This window comes from Prionailurus bengalensis, chromosome B1 (genome assembly GCF_016509475.1).
Source record: "Prionailurus bengalensis isolate Pbe53 chromosome B1, Fcat_Pben_1.1_paternal_pri, whole genome shotgun sequence".
NCBI classification, from domain to species: Eukaryota; Metazoa; Chordata; class Mammalia; order Carnivora; family Felidae; genus Prionailurus; species Prionailurus bengalensis.
The window spans coordinates 39,882,279-39,907,544 of NC_057344.1; the positions used below are offsets into that span (position 1 = coordinate 39,882,279).

The 25,266-nt window shown below is 44.7% G+C and overlaps 1 protein-coding gene across 3 annotated transcripts; it reads right to left on the reverse strand.

Annotated features, from left to right (window-relative positions):
* Nucleotides 1-187: 187 nt before the first annotated feature.
* On the reverse strand, nucleotides 188-23,714 carry POMK (protein O-mannose kinase). Of its 3 annotated transcripts, XM_043562755.1 has the most exons (6): nucleotides 23,618-23,714; nucleotides 20,643-20,733; nucleotides 16,500-16,568; nucleotides 15,840-15,937; nucleotides 14,121-14,423; nucleotides 188-1,677 (listed from the first exon to the last, which is right to left on the reverse strand). In XM_043562755.1, exons 5-6 carry the CDS (start codon nucleotides 14,400-14,402, stop codon nucleotides 907-909), a joined length of 1,053 nt encoding a protein of 350 aa, XP_043418690.1. In that variant the 5' UTR covers nucleotides 14,403-14,423; nucleotides 15,840-15,937; nucleotides 16,500-16,568; nucleotides 20,643-20,733; nucleotides 23,618-23,714; the 3' UTR covers nucleotides 188-906. The 3 variants fall into 3 exon arrangements, with proteins under 3 accessions (XP_043418690.1, XP_043418676.1, XP_043418683.1); XM_043562741.1 differs by lacking the exon at nucleotides 16,500-16,568; XM_043562748.1 differs by having other exon boundaries at nucleotides 15,840-16,568.
* Between the last annotated feature and the right edge of the window lie 1,552 nt (nucleotides 23,715-25,266).

A 25,266-nucleotide genomic window follows, 5' to 3' on the forward strand; every position in this document is an offset into this window, starting at 1 on the left:
TGCAGGGCATCTTTGTCCCTCAATGTCAGCTTTAACCATCTTATTAGTGATGATTAATACACACCAAATCCATTATCCCCTACAAAGGAAGATGACAGTGACGAAGAAAGAACTTTCTAAAGGATTCCATCATGCAACTCAAGTGGAAGGATTTGACAGTTTCCAGTAATGAGTGACACTGTTGATGTAAACTATTCACAATAATTTATTTTGGACACAGAAAACCTAGCTGGAAGGTAAATAGGAATTTCACAAACACCATCCAAGGCAGTAACATAAATACAATTTCCCTCATACTTGCTGTTCTAAATATTCCTTGTCCATTCAAAATTTCAAAGAGCAAGCTATCATAGTTCTCCTTTAGATTTTTGGAAAGAGGATGGCACAAGAACTTCACATTCATTAAAGTAAACATTTAAACAATCATTTAAAACAGTAAAGATGGCCTCATCAACACCATGTGATGTTGACAGGCCACAAATACTCCCATGACCCTGGTAATGTTGACTATTATCTAAAAAAATGAGGAAAAAAACTTCTTTGGAAAACCACTGTACATTTCTTTCATATCCTGCCATTTAGGGATCTTTTCTTTATATGTTTCTTACAAGTTTACAAATTCAGTAATTAGGGCAGGTGAAGCCCCTATGTGGTGACATTTTTGTTACCTCCTTCAGATATGGCTAGGTCCACTGCTTCTCAAGTTCAGCAGGAGTGATCAGTGTGAGAAGGTGAGGCATCTGCCCAGGTCCCACCAGGGGATAAGCAACGCTCACACGTGCATGTTGATGTGGATACAGAGGAAGAACCACACACTGAACAGCAAAAAACTCACCATTAGAGTAAGAATTGCTATAATGATTCCATTTGTTCTTTGAAACCCATTCTTCACTGACTGAATGGTTTTCATAGCATTTCTCTTGTCTGGGACATCACAGTTTCTCTGAGCAGATTCAAAACCTTCTCATAAGTGTCTAGAATTTCCCGAGCAGTGGGTCTTTCTGCAGGAGTCTGGCTCTTACATGCCTTATGAATATCAAACAAATGAAATCGGACCATATCACTTCCTTCAACGTGCCCCAAAAGGAAACTAGAGACATCTGGAATCTTCCAGATGTCGATCTTCTCATCATATGAGGGCATGAGATCATCGTCAAAAGGCATGTCTTCTCCATAGGGCCACAGCTGCTCTGGAGCCACAAAGTCCCCGTGAAGCTCCCTATGGCCACACTTCACAAACGTCCTTGAGCTGTGGTTCACCAGGGGCAAGGCGTCCAGGTCGTTTACCACAATGCTGAAGTTGCTCGTCAGCAGATACTGGGACAAGGTCTTGGACAGGTCACTGGAATCGCACATGACCAGGGTGCCCAGGGGGCTGTGGTGCAGGTAGTGGATGATGGCCACGTAATTCATGGCCAGCTGCAACCTGTGCTGCCACGTGTTCACACTGTGGTACTTGGAAAGGTTGAGCGTTTCTTCCAGATTGCTCAAGGAACCTAAGGGGTGATATTCGGTAAGAATAGTGTTGTCCTCCTCACAGTATCCAAGCAAGGTGACAACATGTTTACTCTGCAGGGTTTTCAGCATCCGCAGCCCATGCAGGAAATCATCTTTCATCTCCAGACTGGTGAGCCGTGAGATCGCGACTTTGCGTTCCTTCCACTCAGACAGAAAGACCTGAAACCAAGCCAGAGACAATCAAACCTGAAACCGTCACCTGTGTTAGTGAGCAGGAAACCAACCCCACAGGTGCAGAGAAGGTAGAAACTAGGCAGACAAACCCAGTCCTAGAGTGGCTCTCAGCCTGGTCACAAAGACTCACTGCTGAGCAAACACAGGCACCCAGTGCAGAAGGCCTAGGGCGGGCCCAGGAGGGACTCTGCTTAGGGTGCTGAGGGCCATCTGGAGAGGGTGTTGGGAGATTCCCGGGAGTTGGGCTGAAGGATGACTGGGGCTTGCAGGGTGGATGTGGAGAATGGGAAGTGCACTCCCAGAAGAGGGGGCTGCTGTATAAAGGCACGGAGTGGCAAAATGACCAGGTCCAAATTCCTGCAGCAGAAAGGGCTGAGGATGGGGAGGACCAGGGGAGAAGACTGGAAAAGTGGGGAGTCCACCTGGCCAGCACCTCATGCATCACAATATTACTTGTTCATTTTTCAAGGTAGTATAGCAAACCACAGAAACAGTTTTAGGTAAGGAAAACAATTTTACGTGGCGTGTGGTTTTGTGTTACTTCAACTGTAACAGCAGAAGCTGAAACACCCGCAGACACTAGAGCTGCCCATCCTGGTGTGGCCAACAGGGGAACAACTGCACAGGAAGCCTCGGTTCTCCATTTTATTAGCCAGGAAAGGCTTGTGGGAAGTACTGTCATTAAGAACCTCTGATCTTCTGCTTAAATCCCCAAAGGGAAGGCAGAAGCCTGCACAAGAGAAAACGGGCTCAGAAGTGGGGAGATGGCTGCCCCAGGCTGCTTCTGCTGCTAGCGGGCTGTTTCTCTGTGCTTCTACTTACTCTTTAAAACAAAGCTTATGGTTTTCTAAACCAATCTGGAGCATGATTTATCAAGTGCCTTTAACATCAAATCTAAAATCTATCTAAGGAAGTAATCTGAGATAGAACAAATCTCTAGGAATAAAAATCTGGCACTACTTATAAAAGCATAAAACTGGAACTTATCCGTCCATCAAAAAATGGGGAGTAGTTCAGTAATGGTAGACCACTCAAAAGAAGACGATGGGGTCAGCAAAATGCACATATTGAGAGAGTTTTCACAGATAAAAGTAATGTCACAAATGAAAAAGGATACAAAATTTCATTTATGTTGTTCTAACTGCATAGAACAAGTCAAAATTACATGGAAATCAAAGGAAATAGGCTGTTTCAGTTCTCTTCACATGCTAAGATCCTGGGCGATTTTTTTCCTTTATGAGTCACAGTATTTTCCAACTTTTCTAGAATGAATATACATGACTTTCATATTTAACAACATTTTTAAAAAGAACTCAAAAATATATCAAATGGAGGTGAGTTAGAGACCTGTGAAGATTTCTTTGGGATCTGAAAAGAGAGGTTCATTAATGGAAAAACCCAGGTACCGACAGTTGACCCTTAATATTTACAGAGAAATCTTTCAGGGCGCCTGGGTGGCTCAGTCAGTTAAGCGCCCTACTATTGATTTCAGCACAGGTAATGATCTCACAGTTTGAGAGTTCAAGCCCGCATCGGGCTCTGCACTGATAGCACAGAACCTACCTGGGATTCTCTCTCTCTCAAAATAAATAAAACTTAAAAAATAAATAAATAAAAAGAAATCTTTCAAGACCTTTTCAAAAACTCAAAATTGAGAAATTTCACTATGGATCACAATTTTTATTATTTCTTCTTCTTATTATTATTATTTTTAACATTTATTCATCTCTGAGAGACAGAGAGAGAACAGAGAGTGTGTGGGGGAAGGGAAGAGGGGGAGGGAGACACAGAATCCAAAGCAGGCTCCAGGCTCCAAGCTGTCAGCACAGAGCCCAACACAGGGCTCGAACTCAACAGACCACGAGATCATGACCTGAGCTGAAGTTGGACGCTTAACCGACTGAGTTACCCAGGTGCCCCCATAGTTTTTTTTTTTTTAATGTTCATTTATTTCTGGGAAAGAAAGACAGTGTTGAGTGGGGAAGAAGCAGAGAAAGAGGGGTACAGAAGATCCGAAGTGGGCTCTATGCTGACAGCAGAGAGCCTGATGCCAGGATGGAACCTGCAAACTACAAGATCATGCCCTGAGCCACAGCTGGACACTTAACCGACTGAGGCACCCAGGTGCCCCTGGATCATAATTTCTATTAAAAAGCCATTTTACTTGTATACCGAAAACTAGTATAACACCGTACATTAACTATATTTGAATTTTTCAAAAGCCATTTTGCTCTGGCTGCTAAATTCACTAAAAGTTTCATGAATACATATATTTATTCATATATATATATTATTCGTATATATATTTTTTGACATGGAACACATTCTCTCCATAGACCTGCATCAACACTGAACTCGACACTTGACTCCAATATAAAAATCTTATTTTTTGTTGAGGGCCTTCAGTTCCTTAGACCTATCTCCTCATGGTGACCACCAACTCCAGCAGACGCCTTGGTATCCTAGGCTCATTTTTCACATAAAAACAGTGATCACTTTAGGGAAGCTGCTACAATTTATTCATACATTATTCAATAATAAATGGTAGGGTGCTTGGGTGGCTCAGTCAGTTGAGTGTCCAACTTCAGCTCAGGTCATGATCTCACGGTTCATGAGTTTGAGCCCCAAACTCATGGGCTCTGTGCTGACAGTTCAGAGCCTGGAGCCTGCTTTGGATTCTGTGTCTCCCTCTCTCTCTGCCCCTACCCTGCTCATGCTCTCTCTCTCTCTCAAAAATAAACATTAAATAAGTAAATAAATAAATGTTGGAAGAAGCTCAACCACAGGCCTTATGACTTCCTCCTAAACCCTTGTTTACATTGAATTTTTGTGCCTCAGATAAATGCAAGTCTTTGGAATCACTCACAAATATCTGAAACCTTCCAAGTTAAATATCCGCAGGTCAGGGATTGTTTAAGAATCATTTCTTAGCAGGGCGCCTGGGTGGCTCACTTGGTTGACTGCCGACTTCGGCCTAGGTCATAATCTTGCAGTTCATGGGTTGGAGCCCTGTGTCAGACTCTCTGCTGACAGCTTGGAGCCTGGAGCCTGCTTCAGATTCTGCATCTCCCTCTCTTTCTCTCTGCCTGTTCCCCCCTTTGTGCTGTTTCTCTCTCTCAAAAATAAACACTAAAAAAATTTTATATAAAAAAAATTTCTTAGCAATATCTAATTGAGTTGCTTTATTACACTTTCTAAAATTCTCTTATTTAGAGAGAGCAGTTTTACCTTTTTTTTAAATTATAAAATTAATCAAGAATACTCTTCTTGGTAAAAATTCAAAAACAGAAGGAGATTTCCTTCCCCTACTTTTACTCACCCAAAGGAAACTTGTTAACTGGTTGGTTGGTAACCTCACAGCCATTTCTTTATGTGTGTATACGTGTTAATGCATACTTTATAAATAGCATTTGAGTTTACAGTGACATAAAATAAGAGTATAACATACATGTCATATTGCAACTTGTTTTTTTTCACATAACTAATACCTTACACTTTCCTGTATATATATTCTTTCTAAAGGTCATTTTTTTTTTTAATGTTTACTTCTGAGAGAGAGAGAGGGACAGAGCATGAGAAGGAGAGGGACAGAGAAAAGAGAGAGACACAGATGATGAAGTAGGCTCCAGATTCTGAGCTGTTAGCACAGAGCCCAACATGGGGCTCAAACTCACAAACCATGAGATCATGACCTGAACCAAAGTCAGACACTTATCTGACAGAGTCACCCAGGTTCCCCTAAAGGTCATTCTTTTTAAAGCTGCACAATATTTCACAGTATGGGTACACTACCTATGCTAGTGTATTTTCAGTGAGATTTTTCAGATGATCATTTCTTTAAAACTAAAGTGTAATATAATAAAGACTCATGAAATCTGTAATGGATGTAGTCAGATGAATTAGTTCCTTCTTCCATGCAGCTCTATAATCTTTAACATGGTTTTATGTGATCTATTTTAAAGACTTGATGGGCATTTAAATTATTTCCCTTTTTTTCTTATTAACAACAATTCTACAATAAATAGCCCTATATTCATAACTCTGTGCATGTCTCAAGCATTTCTATAAGCTGGGTAAGTAGACAGGTGACTGAATGAGGAATATGGATGGCCAACATGACCCTCCAAAGTCTGTGCCAGCAGGCACTCTCGTCGTGTATGAGTGAATCTTAGGTTCTACAGCCTTAATCACGCTAGATATTATCAATCTTGCTAACATGTACCAATATGAAAAATGAAAAACATTTTACTGTCCCAATTTATATCTCCCTGATTACTAATGAGACTGAGCACTTTTTAATCATTGTTGACATTTCTGTAGGTCTTCTGCAGAAAGTATGTTCATTGTCCTATATCCAATTTTCTATGGGGTTGTTTTGTGCTTATTAATCTCTAGGAGCTCTTGTGATCCTTGATTACAAATGTAAAGGATAAATTTTAGAAAATAATTAGTTTACTTTATGCGGTCTTTTGTAGTAAAAAAATAACTATTGTGTCTTCGTAAATTTAACAAATATTTGTGTTAATAAAAAAAACTGATATAAATCCCTGCCTCTATGAAATTCACATTCTAATGTAGGAGGCAGATAATAAAGAAAATAAACAGGACATGTATAAAGTATACTGGAGGGTAAAATGTGCTCTGAAGAAAAATTAAGCAGGGAAGGGTTTTCAATTTTAAATAGGGTTAGAGAAGCTCTCACTGGGGTGACATTTGAGCAAGAACCTGAAGGAGGTAGAGGCATGAGCCATGTCCTATCTGGGGTAACCATGGCCCAGACAGAAAGAACAGCAAAGGCAAAAGCCCTGGGGTGGCAGCATGCCCACAGGCTGCCATCTCAGCAAGGCCAGAGTGGCTGGAGAGGAATAAGCAAAGGGGAACGGAGTAGGAATAAGGTTGAAAAAGGGCGCAGACCTCATAAAACCCTTAACTTGGTGAAAGGACTCTGGCTTTTACTTGAATGAGAAAGAGAGCCATTGGAGAATTCTGAGCAGAGGAGAGATGCTACTTAGAATTTAATGGCAGTATTATGGTTGTGAAGGGCTGAGAGAGGGACAAGTGTGGAAGCACAGAGCCCACTTGAGAGGCTACTGAAATAATCCAGGTACAAGATGATGGTGGCTTGAATGGGGGGAGGGAGACAGGCAGAGAAGTCTGAAGACTGGCCAAATTCTGGATCTCTTCTGAGTGCAGAGACAATAGAACTTGCTGATGGACTAAACATGGATGTGAGAGAAAGAAACATGTGAAGGATGCTTCTTCCCAGGTGTGTGTCCTGAGCAACTGGGCTAACGGAGTTGTCATTAACCACATTGGGGAAGAATAAAGGAAAAGCAGGCTGGGGGGATGGTCTGGGACACAGTTAATGTGAGAAGCCTTTCTAACATCCAAGTGGAGATGGATGTGGGGTAGGCAGCTGTATAGAAAAATCTAGAGAGTTCAGGGCAGAGGTCTTTGTGCAGATAAATGTAAGAGGCTGGATGAAGTCATTCAGGGACTGAACATAGAGGAAGAAGGATCCAAGGTTAAGGGGGATGAGGAGGTGGACCCTGCAAAAGGGACTGAGAAGTGGACACTGTTATTTCATACTTTTAAGTATACAATTCATGTAACATCTGTTTTTCAGCCTGAAGTATTAAAAATAGATCACATAACATCCTTCTAAATGTTACAGAAAACTAGAGGACTACAGAGTAATTTTAAGAGAATCAAATTCTTTCTTCTAAAAGGATCCAACCCAAATTTTATGGCTTTTTAATGTATTATATTTTTAAAATTTATTTTGAAAGAGAGAATGAGTCAGGGAGGAGCAGAGAGAGAGAGTAAGAGAGACAGAATCCCAAGCAGGCTCTATGCTGTCAGAACCCATGAGATCATGACCTGAGCTGAAATCAAGCATTGGACACTTAACCGAGTCACCCAGGCACCCCTGTACTATATTTTAATTTTAAAGGAAAAACATGCAGCTGTAAAGACTCTAACAGTGATAACAGTGATCTGTGATCTCATAAAGTCAACATCATGGGCTGGGCACACGGAATGACACATGAGGTTATACCACCTTCTGCTCACCCCTGTTCAAAACAGGGTGTGACCTGAATCATGCTTTCGTTATCCACAGCAATATGGCAGGACCTTCTGCCTTCTGGAAGAATTGGTTCCACTGTAATCTTTCTTCTCTCTCACGAGTACTGTTGCACCAAATCTGTTTCAGAAAATGCGCAGGCCCTTAAGATGTGGGTATTTCTGTCTTTGAGATGGCTGACAGAGTATGTATCTCATTCTTTTAATGTAATCTTGGGTTTAAAAATAAAAAATGCAGGCACTGGATGGCTCAGTTGGTTAAACACTTGATTCTTGATTTCAGTTCAGGTCATGATCTCATGGTTCGTGAGTTCAAGCCCTGCCCAGGGCTCTGTGCTAACAGCATGGAGCCTGCTGGAGATTCTCTGTCTCTCCCTCTGCCCTTCATAGAGCACACTTGCACACTCTCTCAAAAATAAAATATGTCTTAAAATTTATTTAAAAATAAGCAAACAAATAAATAAAAATCTAGAAGTGAGAGGTGCCTGGGTGGCTCAGTTGGTTGAGTGTCCGACTCTTGATTTTGGCTCAGGTCATGCCCTCAGGTTGTAGGATCGAGCCCCATGTCAGGCTCTGTGTTCATCATGAAGCCTGCTTAAGATTCTCTCTCTCTCTCTCTCTCTCTCTCTCTCTCTCTCTCTCTCTCTCTCTCTCTGCCCCTCTCCACAACTCATGTTTTCTTTCTCTCGTAAATTAAAAAAAAAAAATCTAAAAGGGATAGTATGGTAACTGTACTAGAATTAAAATTAAAAACTTAATTGAAGGGGGGCCTGTGTCCAACTCTTGATTTCAGCTCAGATCATGATCCCAGGGTCATAGGATCAAGCTCCAAGTTGGGCTCTGCACTGAGCGTGGAGCCTGTTTGCGATTCTCTCTCTTGAGATCTCTCTCTGTCTCTGTCTCTCCCTCCCTCTGCCTCTCTCCCTTGCTTCTGGGCACTCTCTTTCTCTCTCAAATAAAAATTAAAAAAAATTTAATAAAAAAGTAAAAACTTAAAAAATACACATGAAATAAATTTTACCCAAAAAAAAAAAAAAAATCTAAAAGAGATGAATCTCTCACTGTTATCTCCAGAGAATAAGATCAGAGATGGGGAATCCAAGAGGTAGAAGGGAAATTTACTTTGTGTTTCACCTCCTTCTGAATATTTGAATGTACTGCTTTTATAATTAAAGAAAATCAGAGAAGAAAAAGCAACAAGTCAATCTGCCTTTCAGGGGCAAAGTTGCACACTGCTCCAGGCAATCCCAAACACAAACCAAAAACACAGTCTGGGGAAAGACGAGGTTGGCTGCATGTCTGTATATTGAGGAAACCATCAAAGCTAAACCAGTGTTTTATTTTATGAGGAATCAGTTAAAGAGCCTTTGTCTTCTAGCTCCTAAAATGTGTTCTATAAAGCAAGCCCTGCGCTAGAGGCAGAGGACACACCTTCATGCCTGCAAGGAGCTTACGTTTACGAGACAACAAAATGGAAGCCATATGAGTAATGGGGGGGGGGGGCGTTGAAGACGGGTGTTGGGAACTGCTCTTGAGAAGTGACCCCTGTGTGACCCAGAAGCTGATAACTGGATGATGGAGGAGGAGCTCACTGTGTCTGACGTAGAGGAAGGCACTGCAGAGGCCCTGAGATGAGAAAGGGCATGTTTGATCAAGGGACAAAAGAAAGGGCAAAGGTGACTGTAAGGCAGGGTGAGGGACCCATCTGGGGTGAGTTTAGGAGGTGAGCTGGGTCCAGATGAGGAAGAAGGTGGCAGATTGTGGTAAGAGGTGCGGCTTTTCCCCCTAAGGGGAAAGGGAAGCCCTGCAAGTGTAGCATGATCTGAGCTGTGTTTAGAAGACAACTATGCCTGCCACCTGGGTGGCTCAGTCGTTAGGCACACAGTGGAGCCCCACTCTGGGTGAGCTTGAGACCCGCGTGGGGTGAACAACAGCACCACTTCGGGCAAAACACAAGCCCCACTTCAGGTGAGCCCTGCTTCTCTCTCCCTCTCTCTCTCTCTCTGCCCCTCATGGGATTCTCTCTCTCTGCTCCTCACTCACTTGCATCACTCTCTTTCTCAAAAAAAGGAAGACAAGTATGCTTGGGGCATCAAGACCGGCAAAAGCAGGTCGGGCCAAGGCAACAACTAATAGTGACAGCTAGAATGGGTCAGGGGCCAGGGAGATCATCAAACAAGTTTGGGGCCTGTTTTGAAAATATAACTGATGGAACTTGCTCTTGGCTTAGTTGAGGGGGAGTGATGGAGAGGATCCAAGATGACTTCCAGGTTTGGGCTCCAGCAAGGAGGTGGGAAGGAAGTGGTGGTGTTGACCTACATAGGGGAGGCTGGGAGAGCGGGACTCAGAGGGGAAATTATCAAGAGTTCCATCCTCAGGACACTTAGATGCTCAACAGACCACCAAGCAGAGATATCAAATAAGTAAGTAGTTGGATATACAAATGTGGCTTAGGGAGAGCTACAGGCTAGAGATAAAAATTTGGGAGTCCCAAGAACACAAAATGTCTTTAAGCAATGGCACTAGATTCAATCACTTAAGACTATATCTAAAGAAGGCAAAAGAAGAGGATCCAGGAAGCAACTAAGAGGAACGATGTTTGTTAACCTCAGCACTACAGACAGTTGGGCCAGGTAATTAATTATTTGTTAGGGTGAGGCTGTCCTGTGCGTTGTGGAAAGTTTAGCAGCCTCCCTGGCCTCTACCCGCTGGATGCCAGGAGCACCACTCCCCCTTCCTCCCAGGATGTGACAACCACAAACGTGTCTCTACCTGTTGCCTAATGTCCCCTGGAGGAACAAAATCGCTTCTGATTGAGAACCAGGGGGCAAGACAGGGAACAGAAGCCAGCAAAGGGAAGTCATTAGGAATGGCCAGTGAGAGAGCGGGAAAACCATGAAGAGGTGGTAGCACAGACAGCCAGGGTTGCAACGACAGAGGAGTCAACTGGATCAAAGGCTGCAGAAAAAATAAAGCGAGAGAAGACAGAGAAATGTCCAACCTGGGGTTTGCAGGTGTCGGCATAAGGGCAGTTCCCTGGAGAAGGGGTGTTTGGAAGCCATCCTGGCAGAGGACAAGAAGAGAAGTGGGGCCAGAGCTCTAGCATTTTCGCTACAGAGGAAGGAGAGCATGCACGGCGCTTCCAAGGAACAGGGAATCTGGGAAAGGGATTTCCGTTGCCAAAGCGTGCGTGTCTGCAGGCCAGTCAGGATGACCTCAGAGTGGAGAAGACTGAGGGAGCAGGAAAGAGTGGAGAGCTCCAGTGAAGAACGTCATGAGAAGTCACGAGAAGTCGCAACACCTGAGCTGGAGGGCTTACAGGTCTGGTGGTAGAGGATGAAGAAATTCCCTTTGGGAAGATTCTGTTTTCATAACAACTCATGCAGCAAGATCATTAGTTGAGGCAGGGGAAGGAAAAGTTGCCGAGGGAACAGAGTAGGGCTGCTGGGCTGTGCTGACTGCACGGCTGAGGTTTGTGGTCATGCATTAAATCCCAAGGCTGTGCGACTTTGTCCAGGGCAACTGCTCAGATGCAGGTGCACAGCTGGGGTCACCGGGTTTGGGACTCTTCCACCAGGCACAACGGAGAGAGAGGTGGAGGGGCTGTTGCATGAGTCTGCATGAGAGTGACACTGAGGGTAACAGCCACAGAGGCTCTGCTGCTGGGTGACATAGGGGAGTGAAGACAGAAAGTGAAACTGTCATGGGATCAACACCCTGGAAGTCCTGATGATACTGAAGAATTACTGAAGCAAGGGTGCTAGGAGAGGAGGAGGAGGTCAGCGAGCGCGATGCAAGAACTCTGGTTACAGAAATTCCTATTTGAGAAGCTTACGCCTCCCAGCTTGGGGTGTCAGTGAGGAGGGGTGCCCACATGGAAAGGAGCTGGTAGCAGCGATGGGAAACACATTAGTGCAAGGAGTCATTCAATTCAGTGCCCCTGTGGTGGCAGTGAAAGGCCGACCTGTGCTGGGACTCATAAAGACCCTGGGGTTCAAGGGCACAAGACAGACAAGACTCCTCACTGATGGAGCTAACATCCAGCGCACAAAATACTTTTGCCCTGAGGGCAAATTTCAGCCAAAGACACACAAAAGCAATGTAATTGCCTTTCAGTCATACCTCATTTTTTTTTTTAATGTTTATTTACTTTGAGAGAGAGAGAGAGAACACAAGCTGGGGAGGGGCAGAGAGAAAGGGAGAGAGAGAATCCCAAGCAGGCTCTGCGCTGTCAGCACAGAGCCGCACACGGGGCTCAAACCCACAAACTGAGATGATGACCTGAGCTGAAATAAAGAGTTGGATGCTTAACTGACTGAGCCACCCAGATGCCCCCATCATACTTCACTTTAATAAACAAAACTGCATTAATCAGAGTTACTGTCCTTATTATTAAACCCCATACTTGGATGGGCATGATTTGTAGAGGTTCCCTAAACTCCAATCTGTCCTCAAACAACGATTTGCCACCATCAAAGCTACCTACCCAGAAATATATCCTTCAAGGCCAAGAGCAATTCTGAAAAAGATACAAAAAATGGTCTGAGCAGTAACATGGAAACAAGTGGGCAGCCAGCCCCTCAAAGTCACCTCTTTGAAGGAGACAAAAATCAACTGGCTGTAAGTCCTCTTCTCTACACACATCCCTCCCTGGTGGTTTCTTCACATCCTTTCAGCACCATCCCAAATTTATATTCCCACTCCCTGCCCCTGACCCAAATGCGAGACTTGTTCTTCCAACCATCTGTGTCTCCACGTGGGCATCTAGAAGGCCTTAACATGTTCACCTCACGCACACAGAAACTCTGTTCTTCCGGCCCTCCCCTTTCAGGTAATGGTAACCCTATTCTTCCTGTTGCCTGAGCCAAGATCCTTGTCATGTGCTATGAAGACAGAGCAGGGCAAGAGAAGAGGGCCAGAGGCTCATTACTCTGGGTGTTCAGAATGATCTGAGAGTGAGCTGTATGGATATTTGAGGAAAACGTGTCCCAGTAAAAAGGTGGGTACCAGCAGAGGCCCCAAGACGGAACACGCCTGGTTGTTTGGAGACCAGGAATGAGCCAGTGTGAGCAGAACGCAGGATGAGAACGGAGACAGCACACAAAGTCCCCCTCTCTTACACTCCACAACTGATCTACTGGGAAATCCTACTGGCTCTACTTTTCAAACATGACCAGAATCCACAGATTTTTCACTACATTCACTGCTAACACCCTTGTCAAGCGGTGACATCTCTCCCCTGCAAGACCTAGCCAATCTTCCACCCTAGCCCACACCTCGGTCTCTTCTGTACTCACGTGTGAAAGTGTGCATGCACACGCACGCACGCACACACCCACACACACCACCTTGTCCCTCTATTCAAACTGCTCCAACGGTCCTCCCAGTCCCACCAAACCCTATGTACCCCAGACATCAGCTGGCAGGCTGTGTCCGACTTCAGCTCAGGTCATGATCTCATAGTCTGTGAGTTCAGGCCCCATGTCAAGCTCTGTGCTGAGAGCTCAGAGCCTGGAGCCTGCTTTGGATTCTGTGTCTCCTTCTCTCTCTGCCCCTTCCCCGCTCATGCGCGTGCTTTCTCTTTCTCTCAAAAATAAATAAACATTAAAAACAAACAAAAAAAATTTTTTTAATAAAAAAACTTTAGGGGTACCTTGCTGGCTCAGTTGGTTAAGTGTCTGACTCTTGATCTCAGCTCAAGTCATGATCTCATGGTTCTTGAGTTCAAGCCCCGTGTGGGGCTCCACAATGAGCATGGAGCCCACTTGGGAATCTTTCCCTCCCTCTCTCTCTGCCCCGCCCCTGCTCTCTTGCTCTCTCTCTCTCATAATAAATAAACTTAAAAAAAATAAACAAAAAATTTTTAAAACATCAATATAATACCATGACAGAGTTTGAAAAGTAGAATGAAAAAAATTGCTCATAATCCTTCACTATAGCACAATTTCTGTAATTTCTATATTTTCTACATAAATACATTAATTTTGCAGTTGAAAATCATGTATTGTGCAATTTTGCATGTTGCATTTTTTTACTTCTCATCATATGTTTTTTTCACACGAGATTCCTAACTACACTTAATGGCTGCAGAACATTCTATCAAGTGGATGGACCATAATTAACTAGTCCCTTACAGTTACTATTTCTGGTTTTCTATTGCTATAAATAACAAAGCAAAATCTCCTTTATGCATTTAGCTTTTTTCCTTCCAATGGATTATTTGGATAAAGTCCCAGATGCAAGATCACTGGGCCAAAGGTATTTTGATGGCTCTTAACACATCGTGCCAAGCTGCTATCCCGAAACACCACCCCAATAACACTCAGCTATAACCCAGAACTCACTCTCTTCACAGCTCCTTCTCCAACACGCTTCAACTGCCTCACTTCGGTCCTCAGCTCCTCGCAGGACAGCCACGGTGAACAGTTTTTCATCTGTCCCATTCTGAAGTGTCCGTGGGGACAGTGAGCAGAGCTGGGAGCAGAGCGTGGACGGGAGATGAAAAACCAATCAAGGCAGAAGTAGAGGAGCGTGTTCATGAGGGCCATGGAGAAGAGCAGCCCCACAGCTGGTGGCACTGCTCTGTGGGGGGCACCTTTTCTGCTGTCCTGGGCTTTCTTTTCCATACTGTTATCCCCTGTAATTTCCTGAATTATAAAATGAAACAAGAAATAATACCAGTCAATTTTTACGTCCATTAAGGTGTTTGGGTGACAAGGGGTTAAGGACAACACAGCCTCTCATGCCTCTTATGCCCAAGGATCTTGCATGCTTTATCATCTTTGTGAGGATTAAAGAAGGTACAGAATGCTCAATGTCAGCTGTTTTCAAGATCACTGTCTTTTTATTACAAACTAACGTCTGGGTTCATCCACTCTAGATTCAACTAAAAGGAAGGTGTCTTTGTTTCTCCCATGGCAATTTGCACTAAATAGATATTTAATGAATAATTAGTAAAATGAAAGAAAACTGCTTTTGTTAGTCTAGCGGGGCCAGGGTAGAAGATGGACAAAGGAGAGGAGCCAGAGAGGAGATGGGGTAGGGGTAGGGGCTGGATGCTGAGGGTCTCCTGAACCCAGCTAAGGAGCTGGGATACTCCCTGGAAGGTGCTAGAAAGCTCCTTAAAATTTTTTTTAGGATTTTTTTTTTAATTAAAGTTTATTTAATTATGAGAGAGAGCGAGGGAGGGGCAGAGAGAGAGAGAATCCCAAGTAGGTTCCACGCTGTCAGTGCAGAGCCAGACACGGGGCTCAAACTCACAAACCATAAGATCATGACCTGAGCCAAAACCAAGAGTCGGATGCTTAAATGAGTGAGCCACCCAGGTGTCCCGCTCCCTAGTGTCTTTAACAAGCAAGGCTAGGTGTGAAAGATGTGTTTGGGGTGGAACAGATGGAGGCTGGGAGACCAGGTAAAAGGCTCCGGCAGTGCTGCAGGGTAAGAGCTGATGAGCACACGAGCTGGAATGATGGTGGTGATCCTTGCACCAAGTAACTGCCAGGAAGGCTGGACACTCACCAATTCATCTCTAGCATCAGAGCCGGTGTGAGGCCCGCAGTGGAGCATTACTGCCTAGTTGTTGGATGGCAGAGGGGTTGGCAAGGGAGAGGGATGGAAGGACCCTGGACATCAGATGCTTGACACTCAAGAATGCTTGAGGCAGAAGCTGTTTCAGAATCAGAGCGGAAGCATGTCAGTACTCTGACACAGGAGATGGCCATAACAGTGTGCTCGCTTAATATCAGTACTGGGAAAGGGGTACCTGGGTGGCTCAGTTGGTAGAGTGTCCAACTTCAGCTCAGGTCATGATCTCATGGTTTGTGAGTTCGGGCCCCATGTCAGGCTCTGTGTTGAGAGCTCAGAGCCTGGAGCCTGCTTTGGATTCTGTGTCTCCCTCCCTCTCTGCCCCTCCCCAGCTCACGTTCTGTCTGTTCTGTCAGTCTCTCTCTCAAAAATAAATAAACTTAAAAAAAAAAATCAGTACTGGGATGCATGGGGAACACTAGTGACAGAATTGACTCTGTGCTTCCTATGTCTGAAATGACTGTGACATGAACAGTTACCTTCCACGGGCGTCTTCCTTCTCCCAGCTCAGGTTTCCACCCAGACACCGGGGTCACTCAGCGTTCTGGTTGGCCCCAGGCACTGGTTTGAAAATACTCTGTCACAAAGTACCAAAAAGGAGGTTTGCTGAATAAAAACTTCAACTCTGCACATAGACAAATGCAATAATTCAAATGGTCCACCTTCTTCAGGGGCCCTCCTAGGGTCCAGGTACCCCTCAGGCCCTTGAACTCCAGGATGGAGTGGCAGCCATGGGAAATCCTGCGGCAGCCTGGCTTCCATCGTGAAGCCCTGCCAGCTGGTGTGAGCTCAGAGTCCTGCATCTGGTTCCAATAATCCACTCCCTCTACTCCATCACTAAATTCCAGCCCTCTCATTCACTCAACATGTATTAAGCCGTTTCCATAAGCTCAACTCTAGGCACTGGGGATCTGTGAGTAAATAAAACAGATGTGGTTCTTATCTTCTAGGACCTTAGGGGGAAGCCAGTGGAGAAGGCAGACAATAAACAAGTAAACAAAAAAGCTTCTCAGATATTGTGATAAGCTTTCAAGGACAGAGAATAATAGAAGAAATTCCCTGGATGATGCCGGGCCAGAAGACCTCTCTGAGGATTCACATTGAGAACAGAAGCTTGAGAGGGGACAGCTCTCTCATACCTTCTCCTGGAGAAAGTAAAATCCACTTGCCATTCATAGAGCTGGGACACCAGACATGGATCAAGCCAACTGCAAAATTCATAGAAAGCAGCATTTCTCCTAAGGACACACTACAGGTATAAAGTATCAACAACTCCCTTCTTTGAATGAAGACTGCTTTCTTACTCACTGAGAAACTCTGCTCTCTAAAGTCACACACTATCAAAAATTTTGCCACTCAAAGTCCTACCAAGAACAGGGAAACATCCCACTCTTGCCTGGAGGAGCTAAGTCTCTCTGATACAGAGAAGCCACCTCTGCTTCCAACTGGGTGCAGAACTGCAAATGAGCAGTTTCTGGAGAAGGCATTCAACATCTATGTGAACCCTGTGGTCTCCCAGGAACCAGACTCTGGGGTCCACTTTGCAGTCCGGACCAGATCTTGACATCTTTACAGGCAGCCCTGCTTAACTTTGAGTCCATCGAAACATTGTTTCCTTTAAATTTTGCCTAAACGCCACCCACCCCCCAAATTCTAAATTTTTTTTTTTTACATTTTTTAAAATTTATTTTTGATAGAGACAGAGCACAATTGGGGGAGGGACAGAGAGAGACGGAGACACAGAATCCGATGCAGGCTCCAGGCTCCGAGCTGTCAGGACAGAGCCCGACCTGGGGCTCGAACTCACAAACTGCGAGATCATGACCCGAGCCGAAATCAGACGCTTAACTGACTGAGCCACCCAGGCGCCTCACCCCCAAAATTCTATAAAAATAACTCTCTTTTCCTGTGATTGAGATGCCATGTTCCACTGCTCCATAGTCACATCCACTGAAATGGGTCAATACACCTGACAAGTTCATTCCTATGGCCTCAGCCCTTTCTCTTCTTTCTCTTGACTGCTCAGTGGCATCTGGAATGGCTAATCACTCTCTCCTTCTTGAAATGCCTTTATTATTTGGTTCCCAGGAAGGTGCACTCTGGGGGCTCCTTTTGCCTCTGACTCTAAGTTGCTGTAGTGCTCAGGGCTCAGACAGACCTCTCCCTCAAGCTCTGTGACCTCATCCAGACTCTGGCTCTCTGTCCCCACCTGCTGACAGCTCCCAGTTGTAAAGCCCTAGTCCCAGCCTCCTCAGAACACCACCCTTGGCTCCTTGATATCACTTAAACATCTGACAGACAATTCAAAAATAATATTTCTTCTCAACAATAAAAAGATAAATGACTCAATTTAGAAACGGGCAAAGGACTCGAACAGACATTTATCCAAAGGAGATAGCAGATGGCAAATAGGCACACAAAAGGATGCTCAACTGTAACAGTCCTCAGGAAAATGCAAGTCAAAACCACAATGAGACCCACCTCATATCCACTAGAATGGCTGTCATCAAAGAGACAAGAACTAGTGCAGAGGAGGCTATGAGAAAATAGGAGCCCTCCTACAGTGATGGTGGCAATATAAAATGATGCAGCCACTGTGGAAAATAGTCTGGAAGTTCCTCGAAAGGTTAAACATAGAGTTCCCCATGCAAATCTGCTGCTCGGTATATGCCCAAGAGAACTGAAAACATACATTTATGCCAACACTTGTAGGTGAATGTTCACAGCAGCATGATTCATAATAGCCAAACAGCGGAAATAACCTAAAGTCCCTCATGATAAATGGACAAAAAATCTGATATATCCAAACATGGAATAGGATTCACCCACAAAAAGAAATCAAGCACTAATACATGCTGCAACATGGATAAAACTGGAAAACTTTATCCTAAATGAAACATGCAGACACAAAAGATCACATATCATAGGATTCTACTGATATGAAATATCTAGAACAGGCACATCCATAGAGACAGAAAGTGGATTAGTGACTGCTAGGGGCTGAGTGAAAGGGGAAGGGGAATGGCTGCTAATGGGCACTGGATTACTTTTGTGGATGAAATGTTGTGGAATTAGTGGTGATGGTCGCAAAACCTTGTGAATATACTAAAAATCACTGAACCATACACTTTAAAAAGCAAACTTCAGGGGTGGTTGGGTGGTTCAGTCGATTAAGCGTCCAACTTTGGCTCAGGTCATGATCTCACAAGTCCATAGGTTCGAGCCCCACGTCAGGCTCTGTGCTCATGGCTCAGAGCCTGGAGTTGGCTTCAGATTCTGCGTCTCCTTCTCTCTTTGCCCCTCCCCCCACTCATGCTCTCTCTTTCAAAAATAAAGATTTAAAAATAAAAATAAATTAATTAATTAAAAACAACTTATTGCATATGAATTATATTTCAACTTAAAAAGAACAAAACGGGGCACCTGGATAGCTCAGTCGGTTAAGGGTCTGACTGCAGCTCAGGTCATGATCTCTCCGTTCATGATATTGAGCCCCACATCAGTTTCAGATCCTCTGTCTCCCTCTCTCTCTGCCCCTCCCCTGCTTGCACTCTCTCAAAAATAAACATTAAAAAAAATAATTTATTAAAAAAAAAAAAAAGAGGGGCGCCTGGGTGGCGCAGTCGGTTGGGCGTCCGACTTCAGCCAGGTCACGATCTCGCGGTCCGTGAGTTCGAGCCCCACATCGGGCTCTGGGCTGATGGCTCAGAGCCTGGAGCCTGTTTCCGATTCTGTGTCTCCCTCTCTCTATGCCCCTCCCCCATTCATGCTCTGTCTCTCTCTGTCCCAAAAATAAAATAAACGTTGAAAAAAAAAAAAATTAAAAAAAAAAAAAAAAAGATAACAGAAATACTTCCCAAACTCAACGTCTGCTCTTTCCCCACAAATCCGCTGTTTCTAGCGGTCAGAATCTCAGTAAATGACAACTTTATTCTTCCAGTGACCCAGCCCATGATGCTGCATGTCAAGGGTCAGCACAGCAACACTGCTTCCTCTAAGCAAAAAATCTTAGAAGTAGGGGACTCTTCTACCACCCAGTGTAGTTCTTTCTAATTAATAATAATTTTAAAAAATGCTGCTTTGCATGTCCTGGTTGTCACTAAGAGGTGTCCAGTAAACACCGGCTCTACTGAATTGCTCCAGCCTCAAATCTCTTTCTTTTCTTGAAACAATACCACCTGCTCAACCTGCCCTCAGTCTTTCCAGCTACACCCATCAGTGTTCTGATGGATGTTCGCTTACCTTTCTCATAAAGACTCCAGGCCCACATCTTTCCCCCTGGCCCATCCCCTCCTGTCTTCATGGATTTCAACTGGAACTATGACGACTCTGACCACTCAGGCCTCACAGTCTGTTGAGCTTCTTCCACCAGTACCTGATTCTCACAAGGTGCTCTTAAAGAAATGGATAAAACGGCTGCCATCTCTCTTTTACAACATTCAAAAAATGACCAAGTGTGTCTTAACTTATACCTTAGGTCAAGAATCAGCACTTTTTTCTATAGAAGGCCACACAGTAAATATTTAGGTTTAGGAGCGAAAAGTTGAAATCCAGTGACAACGGCATCACATGACTTATGACCCACCAAGCAGCAGTGTAAAGTGATAAGAGGCCACAAGCTCTCTATCGTGCCATTCAACTCTGTCACCAGGGTGTGAAAGCAGCCTGCAACAGTACATAAACAAATGAGTGTGGCTGTGTTTGAATAAAACTTCATTTATGGACAATGAAGTTTGAATTTCATGTAGTTTTCATATAGTTGTGTCACAAAAGATTATTCCTCTCTTGACCTTTCCCCCCAACATTTTTAGGTAAAAAGCATTCTTAGCTTGCAGGTCATACAAATACAAGTGGCAAGCAGAAGCTGGCTGGGCCCTACCCTAGCTGACACTATTCCTCTGGGTCTGTCACAGACCATCTTTCCATCCTACACATTCCCTCCATGTAATCTCATTCACAGACATGGTGATGCTGTTGGTTGCCAAGTCTCCACTGTGGCCTAGGTCTTTCTCCTACACTTCACTCAGCTGGCTCCTCAAGGCCGGGGATGTCCATAACTGAGCTCTTTCTTGTCACCAGCATGCCCCTCCTCCAGGATTCCCTTACAGTGCCAGACACATAATCCACCTACTTGCTCCAGTCACAAAGCAAGTGACTTGGTCCCCTCTTTCCCCGACCTCTAAATCAACCAGTCACCACGTACAGTCAGTTCTATCACCCAAACCTCTCTCAAATCCCTTCTTATTACCGCCACCCTGGTCTAAGCCTCTAGTATCTCTTACCTGGGCTTCTGCCAACAGTTTTCTACATGGACTCCCACTTCTTTCTCTTTTCCAGTCCATTTTCCAAACAGCAAACAGGATTTTTTCTTTCCTGAAATGTTTAAAGCATCAAAAATCTAAAAAATAATATCATGAACACCCATCAAGCTTTGTCAGGTAACAGTGCATCATATTTTTTTTTGAAGATCTTTTAAAAAGAAATACAGTTGAGTCCTCTTTGGACCCCTCCCAGTCCTATTCTTCTCCCTCCCAAGAAGTAATCACCATCCACAAGTTGATGTACATCAGAGTTCTCCAACTGTGGTCCCAGGACCTGCAGCAGCATCACCTAGAAATGTGAGTCCTTGAGTCCTCACTCCAGACCGATTGCATCAGAAACTGAAGTGAAGCCCAGAAATCTGTGTTTTAACAAGTCTTCCAGGTGATTCAGAGGCATGCTCGAGTCCAAGAACCACTGACGTATATAATTCCCACACATGCTTTTTATTTTCACCACCAGTGTGCCAATAAACAATAACATAATATATGGATGTTTTCACGAGCTTCATACAAGTAGTATTGTACTGTATATACCCTTTGCAACTTGCTCTTTTAAAAGCTCAATATTAAGTTTATGAGGTTTATCCACACAGACACATGAAGCTCGAGTTTGCCACATTCAACTCCACAACTAGCAAAGCAAGTGTTGTACACACTCCTGCATGTGCAGAAGTTTCTTGCTGGTATACACAGGGCGGTCTTTCTAAAGCACAAATCTGATCACCCCTTGCTTAAAACCATCTAACAGTCCTCCTCTGTCCTCATGATAAAGTCCAAACTCCTATAAGGTCCCCTGAGATCCAGCCTGTCTGCCTTTCCAGACCCCTCCTTGCACCCCACATTCCAGGCCCTGAGCTTTCCTCCACCCTTGAAGGCGCCCCTCTTGAGAAGTCCAGGCTCCAGTACGTGGGTTCCTTTTTTCTCAACTGTGAGTTCCCGGAGGACTATCTGCCTGCTTTGCACACCCCTGTATCCTCAGCAGCTGGAAAATAGCCAAGAACTCAGTAAAAATGCACTGACTACCTGATCACCCAGGATTCCTTGTCTTCACAGCCTCACACACTGACTCCTCTTTGCTTTCTCAGTCCCACCAAATCTGCTCTTCATCTCTTCTTGTGCCTGTCCTCTGATGCTCTCATCCGGCAACGACTCCAATTTGAACTCACCATCTTTTTAATTCGCAAACCCCCTTGCCGACAACCTTCCACTGATTCCACCTCGCCACTGGTAGTAGATTCAGTTGTATAGGGCCTGAAGCTTATACCATATTTTTTCTTTTGGAGGCATACCACTTTCTTCACTTCCATGCAAAGGGTGCCAACATCAGGTACAAATTCTGTAGAGATTCATATTTTCTAATCTACCTTAGATCACCATTACCCAGTTACCATTTAATGCATTTCTTATGGGCCCTGCAGATAGTTATATGCTTCAATAGTCTTTCAATTATCCCTAAGTCCTCACATCCACTTCCGAATGCTCAAAAAAAGACTCATCCAAAAACTCAACTTTTACACAATGTCAACCTCACACTAATTCTGTGAGGCATATATAATTGTTACTATTCCCATTTAACAGATGAGAGAACTGAGTCAGAGGTGAAGTGACTTAGCCAAGGTCACTAAACTGTACATGGAGGAGCCAAGTTTTCCAGCCTCACATTCTTCCCCTAAATCCTTCAACCTTCAGGTGTTGAAGGTTCAGGAATTGAAATAGCATGGTCACTGCTGGGGTTGAGGGTGGATGCTGTGAAGCTGCCTATCCATCTCTCTCCTTTTTTTTTTTTTTTTAAATATTCTAGTATTTTTTTAAACTTTTTTTTTTTTTGGAGAGAGAGAGAGAGAGAGAGAGAGAGATGGGGGAGGGGCAGAGAGAGGGAGAGAGAGAATCCTAAGCAGGCTCCTGCTGTCCGTGCAGAGCCCAATGCGGGGCCCAAACCCAAGAACCGAGAGAGCGTGGCCCCAGCCAAAATCAAGAGACTGACTTAACAGACTGAGTCACCCAGGTGCCCCAAGACTGCCTATTTCTTAAAGAAAAACTTTAGCCCATCCCAACACCTGATGGGCCTTTTTTCTTTGAAAGGAGTATTTCTGGAGTAGGCTGCCAAGGGCTGTGGATAGGCTGTATGGCTGAAGGAATTTTGTCCTGAAATAAGCAAAATGACACTGAAAGTTGCTGCTGGTTTTGCAAGTTAGGGAATAAAGATTGTGGGGCCGGCTGGGTAAGAGAAATTCAGGCAATGTTTAGACACAAAGGATTTCTGACATTGATAGGAAAAAGCTGGTAACAGAAAAAACTGGAAACCACTGCTCTACAATCACAGCTTATTTAAAAGAAGGCAATGGAACAAAATTAGTTTTTACCAATTGATTGAATACTGAATTCAACCAGAGGAAAAACGAATTGGCGTTACCCAAAAAAATTGAGAATAGAATCTCAGTTTGCCGGTAGAACACGAGGCACATTAAAATAATTATTTTAAATGTTCCGGATGCGTTCTTAACCTAAAGGTGCTACAGCCAAGGTAAAGGATGGAGAAGACAAGACCACTAACAAAAGGGCTGGGCCGGCCTTTAAAAACCGGGCGGCACTGGACTATACCCTTAACACGGAGCCCCGCCCCCAGGGAGTGGCGGCACGGAAGACCCCAGGCAGCACAAGAGCCCGCAAGCGGGAGCCCAAGCCCGACCCGGGCGGAGGCGTCCGTCACGTAAAGGTGCCACTTTCGGCCACAGGGTAGTCGCTCGCTGCTGGGGCCGCGGCCGCCGCCGGCCAAGGGCAGGCCCCGCAGGAAGCGTTTCTGCCCTCCGCGCCTGCCCGCCCCGCAGCCCCATGTCTCTCTAGAGTCCGAGCGGGACGCCGCGCCCGGGCCCGTGGCTTCCCCGCGCTCTCTCGCCCGCCTCCCCGTCTCCCCACCTCCCGCTCGCCGCGCCTACCTGCGGCCCCCACTCCGGCACGCGGCCTTCTGCGCCGGCGCGGCCGGAAACCAGAGGGGGCAGAGAGAGCGCGAGGCTGCCCCCTGGCGTCCGCCTCCCGCCGCGCACCTGGAGGCCCTCGCAGACAGGATTCCAGCCCCGGTGCGCCCCACCGGTCTCCTCTCCTTGGCTTCTCTCTGAGTCCTTGAGGACAATGATGTGTTGACCTATTATTGCTTTAGTCTGGACACCCAGCCTGGAGTTGCGTACAGTGGAGTGGAGCTATAAGATCTAAACCCTTCAAAAAGCTCCTGATCATTGCAAAGCGGTGGTCCCGAAGGGTGGTCCTCAGACCAGAAGCAGATGCTTCACGTCTCCAGGGAAATTGTTAAAAGTGCAAATTCTTGGCTCCATCCCAGACCTGGCGGCGGGTGGGGTCCAGCAATCTGTGCTTCTGGGTGATGCTGAAGACTCTGAAGGTTGAGAACCACTGGTGGAGGGGAAACTCAGGGGCTTAGCCTGCGCAGGAAAGCTGAGTTTCACGCATTCAAAGGGTGGCAGGCAAGAACTTTGACAAACGCCAAAGGAGGTGTACAGTACTGTCTGGAAAGGGGGAGGGAAGCTGGAAGGTCTCAATGCATCGCACTGGCATCTGTACCTGATGGAAAAGTTTCAACATTGAAAGTTAGACTATATAACTTTTTGTGGGTTAAACTAGAAGTGCTATTTACTTCTACACGGACATATTTTCCAAGTTCAGAATCAAGAGTGTAATTCGATGCGGGTTAAAAACTGAACCTGTACTGGGAATCCGAACAACGAAAAGTAAAATAACTAGAAGCAACTTGCTTTCAGATTGGCAAATAGGAAAGAGAATGGTAATACCTACTGTTGATGTACAGAATCTAAAAGTTTCCCCACAGCCATATATTAGTGTAAATTTGTATAACCCGTATCAATTCCTCCTATATATAAAGGGCTCTAGCAAATCCCATTTCTAGGAGTTTATCGTGCAGAAATAATTGAATACATGTGCAAGATGTACTGTATGAAGTTTTGTGGATAAGGAATGTTTACTGTAGAAACAAACCTAAATATTTAACAGTAGGGCTTTCTGAAAGAGATTATATCTATGCAGCTGTTAAAAATGATGCTGTGTAATGGGTACAGAGTTTCAATTTGAGAAGGTAAAAAAATTCAGGAGATGAATGGTAGTGGTGGTTGCACAAGACGAAGGTACATAATACCACTTAAAAACAGTTAAAATGGTAGGGATGCCTGGGTGGCTCAGTTGGTTAAACATCTGACTTTGGCTTGGGGTCATAATCTCACATTTTGTGGGTTCAAACCCTGTGTTGGGTTCTGCGCTAATACCGTGGAGCCTGTTTGGGATTCTCTCTCTCCCCCTCTCTCTGTCCCTCCCACATGTGTGCTCTCGCTCTCTCTCTCAAAATAAGTAAAATAACCATTAAAAAAAATAGCATTGTTGGGAATGCAAGCTGGTGCAGCCAATCTGGAAAACATTATGGAGGTTCCTCAAAAAACTAAAAATAGAACAACCCTAGACCCAGCAATTGCACTACTAGGCATTTATCCAAGGGCTACAGGTGTGCTGTTTTGAAGGGACACATGCACCCCCATGTTTATAGCAGCACTATCGACAATAGCCA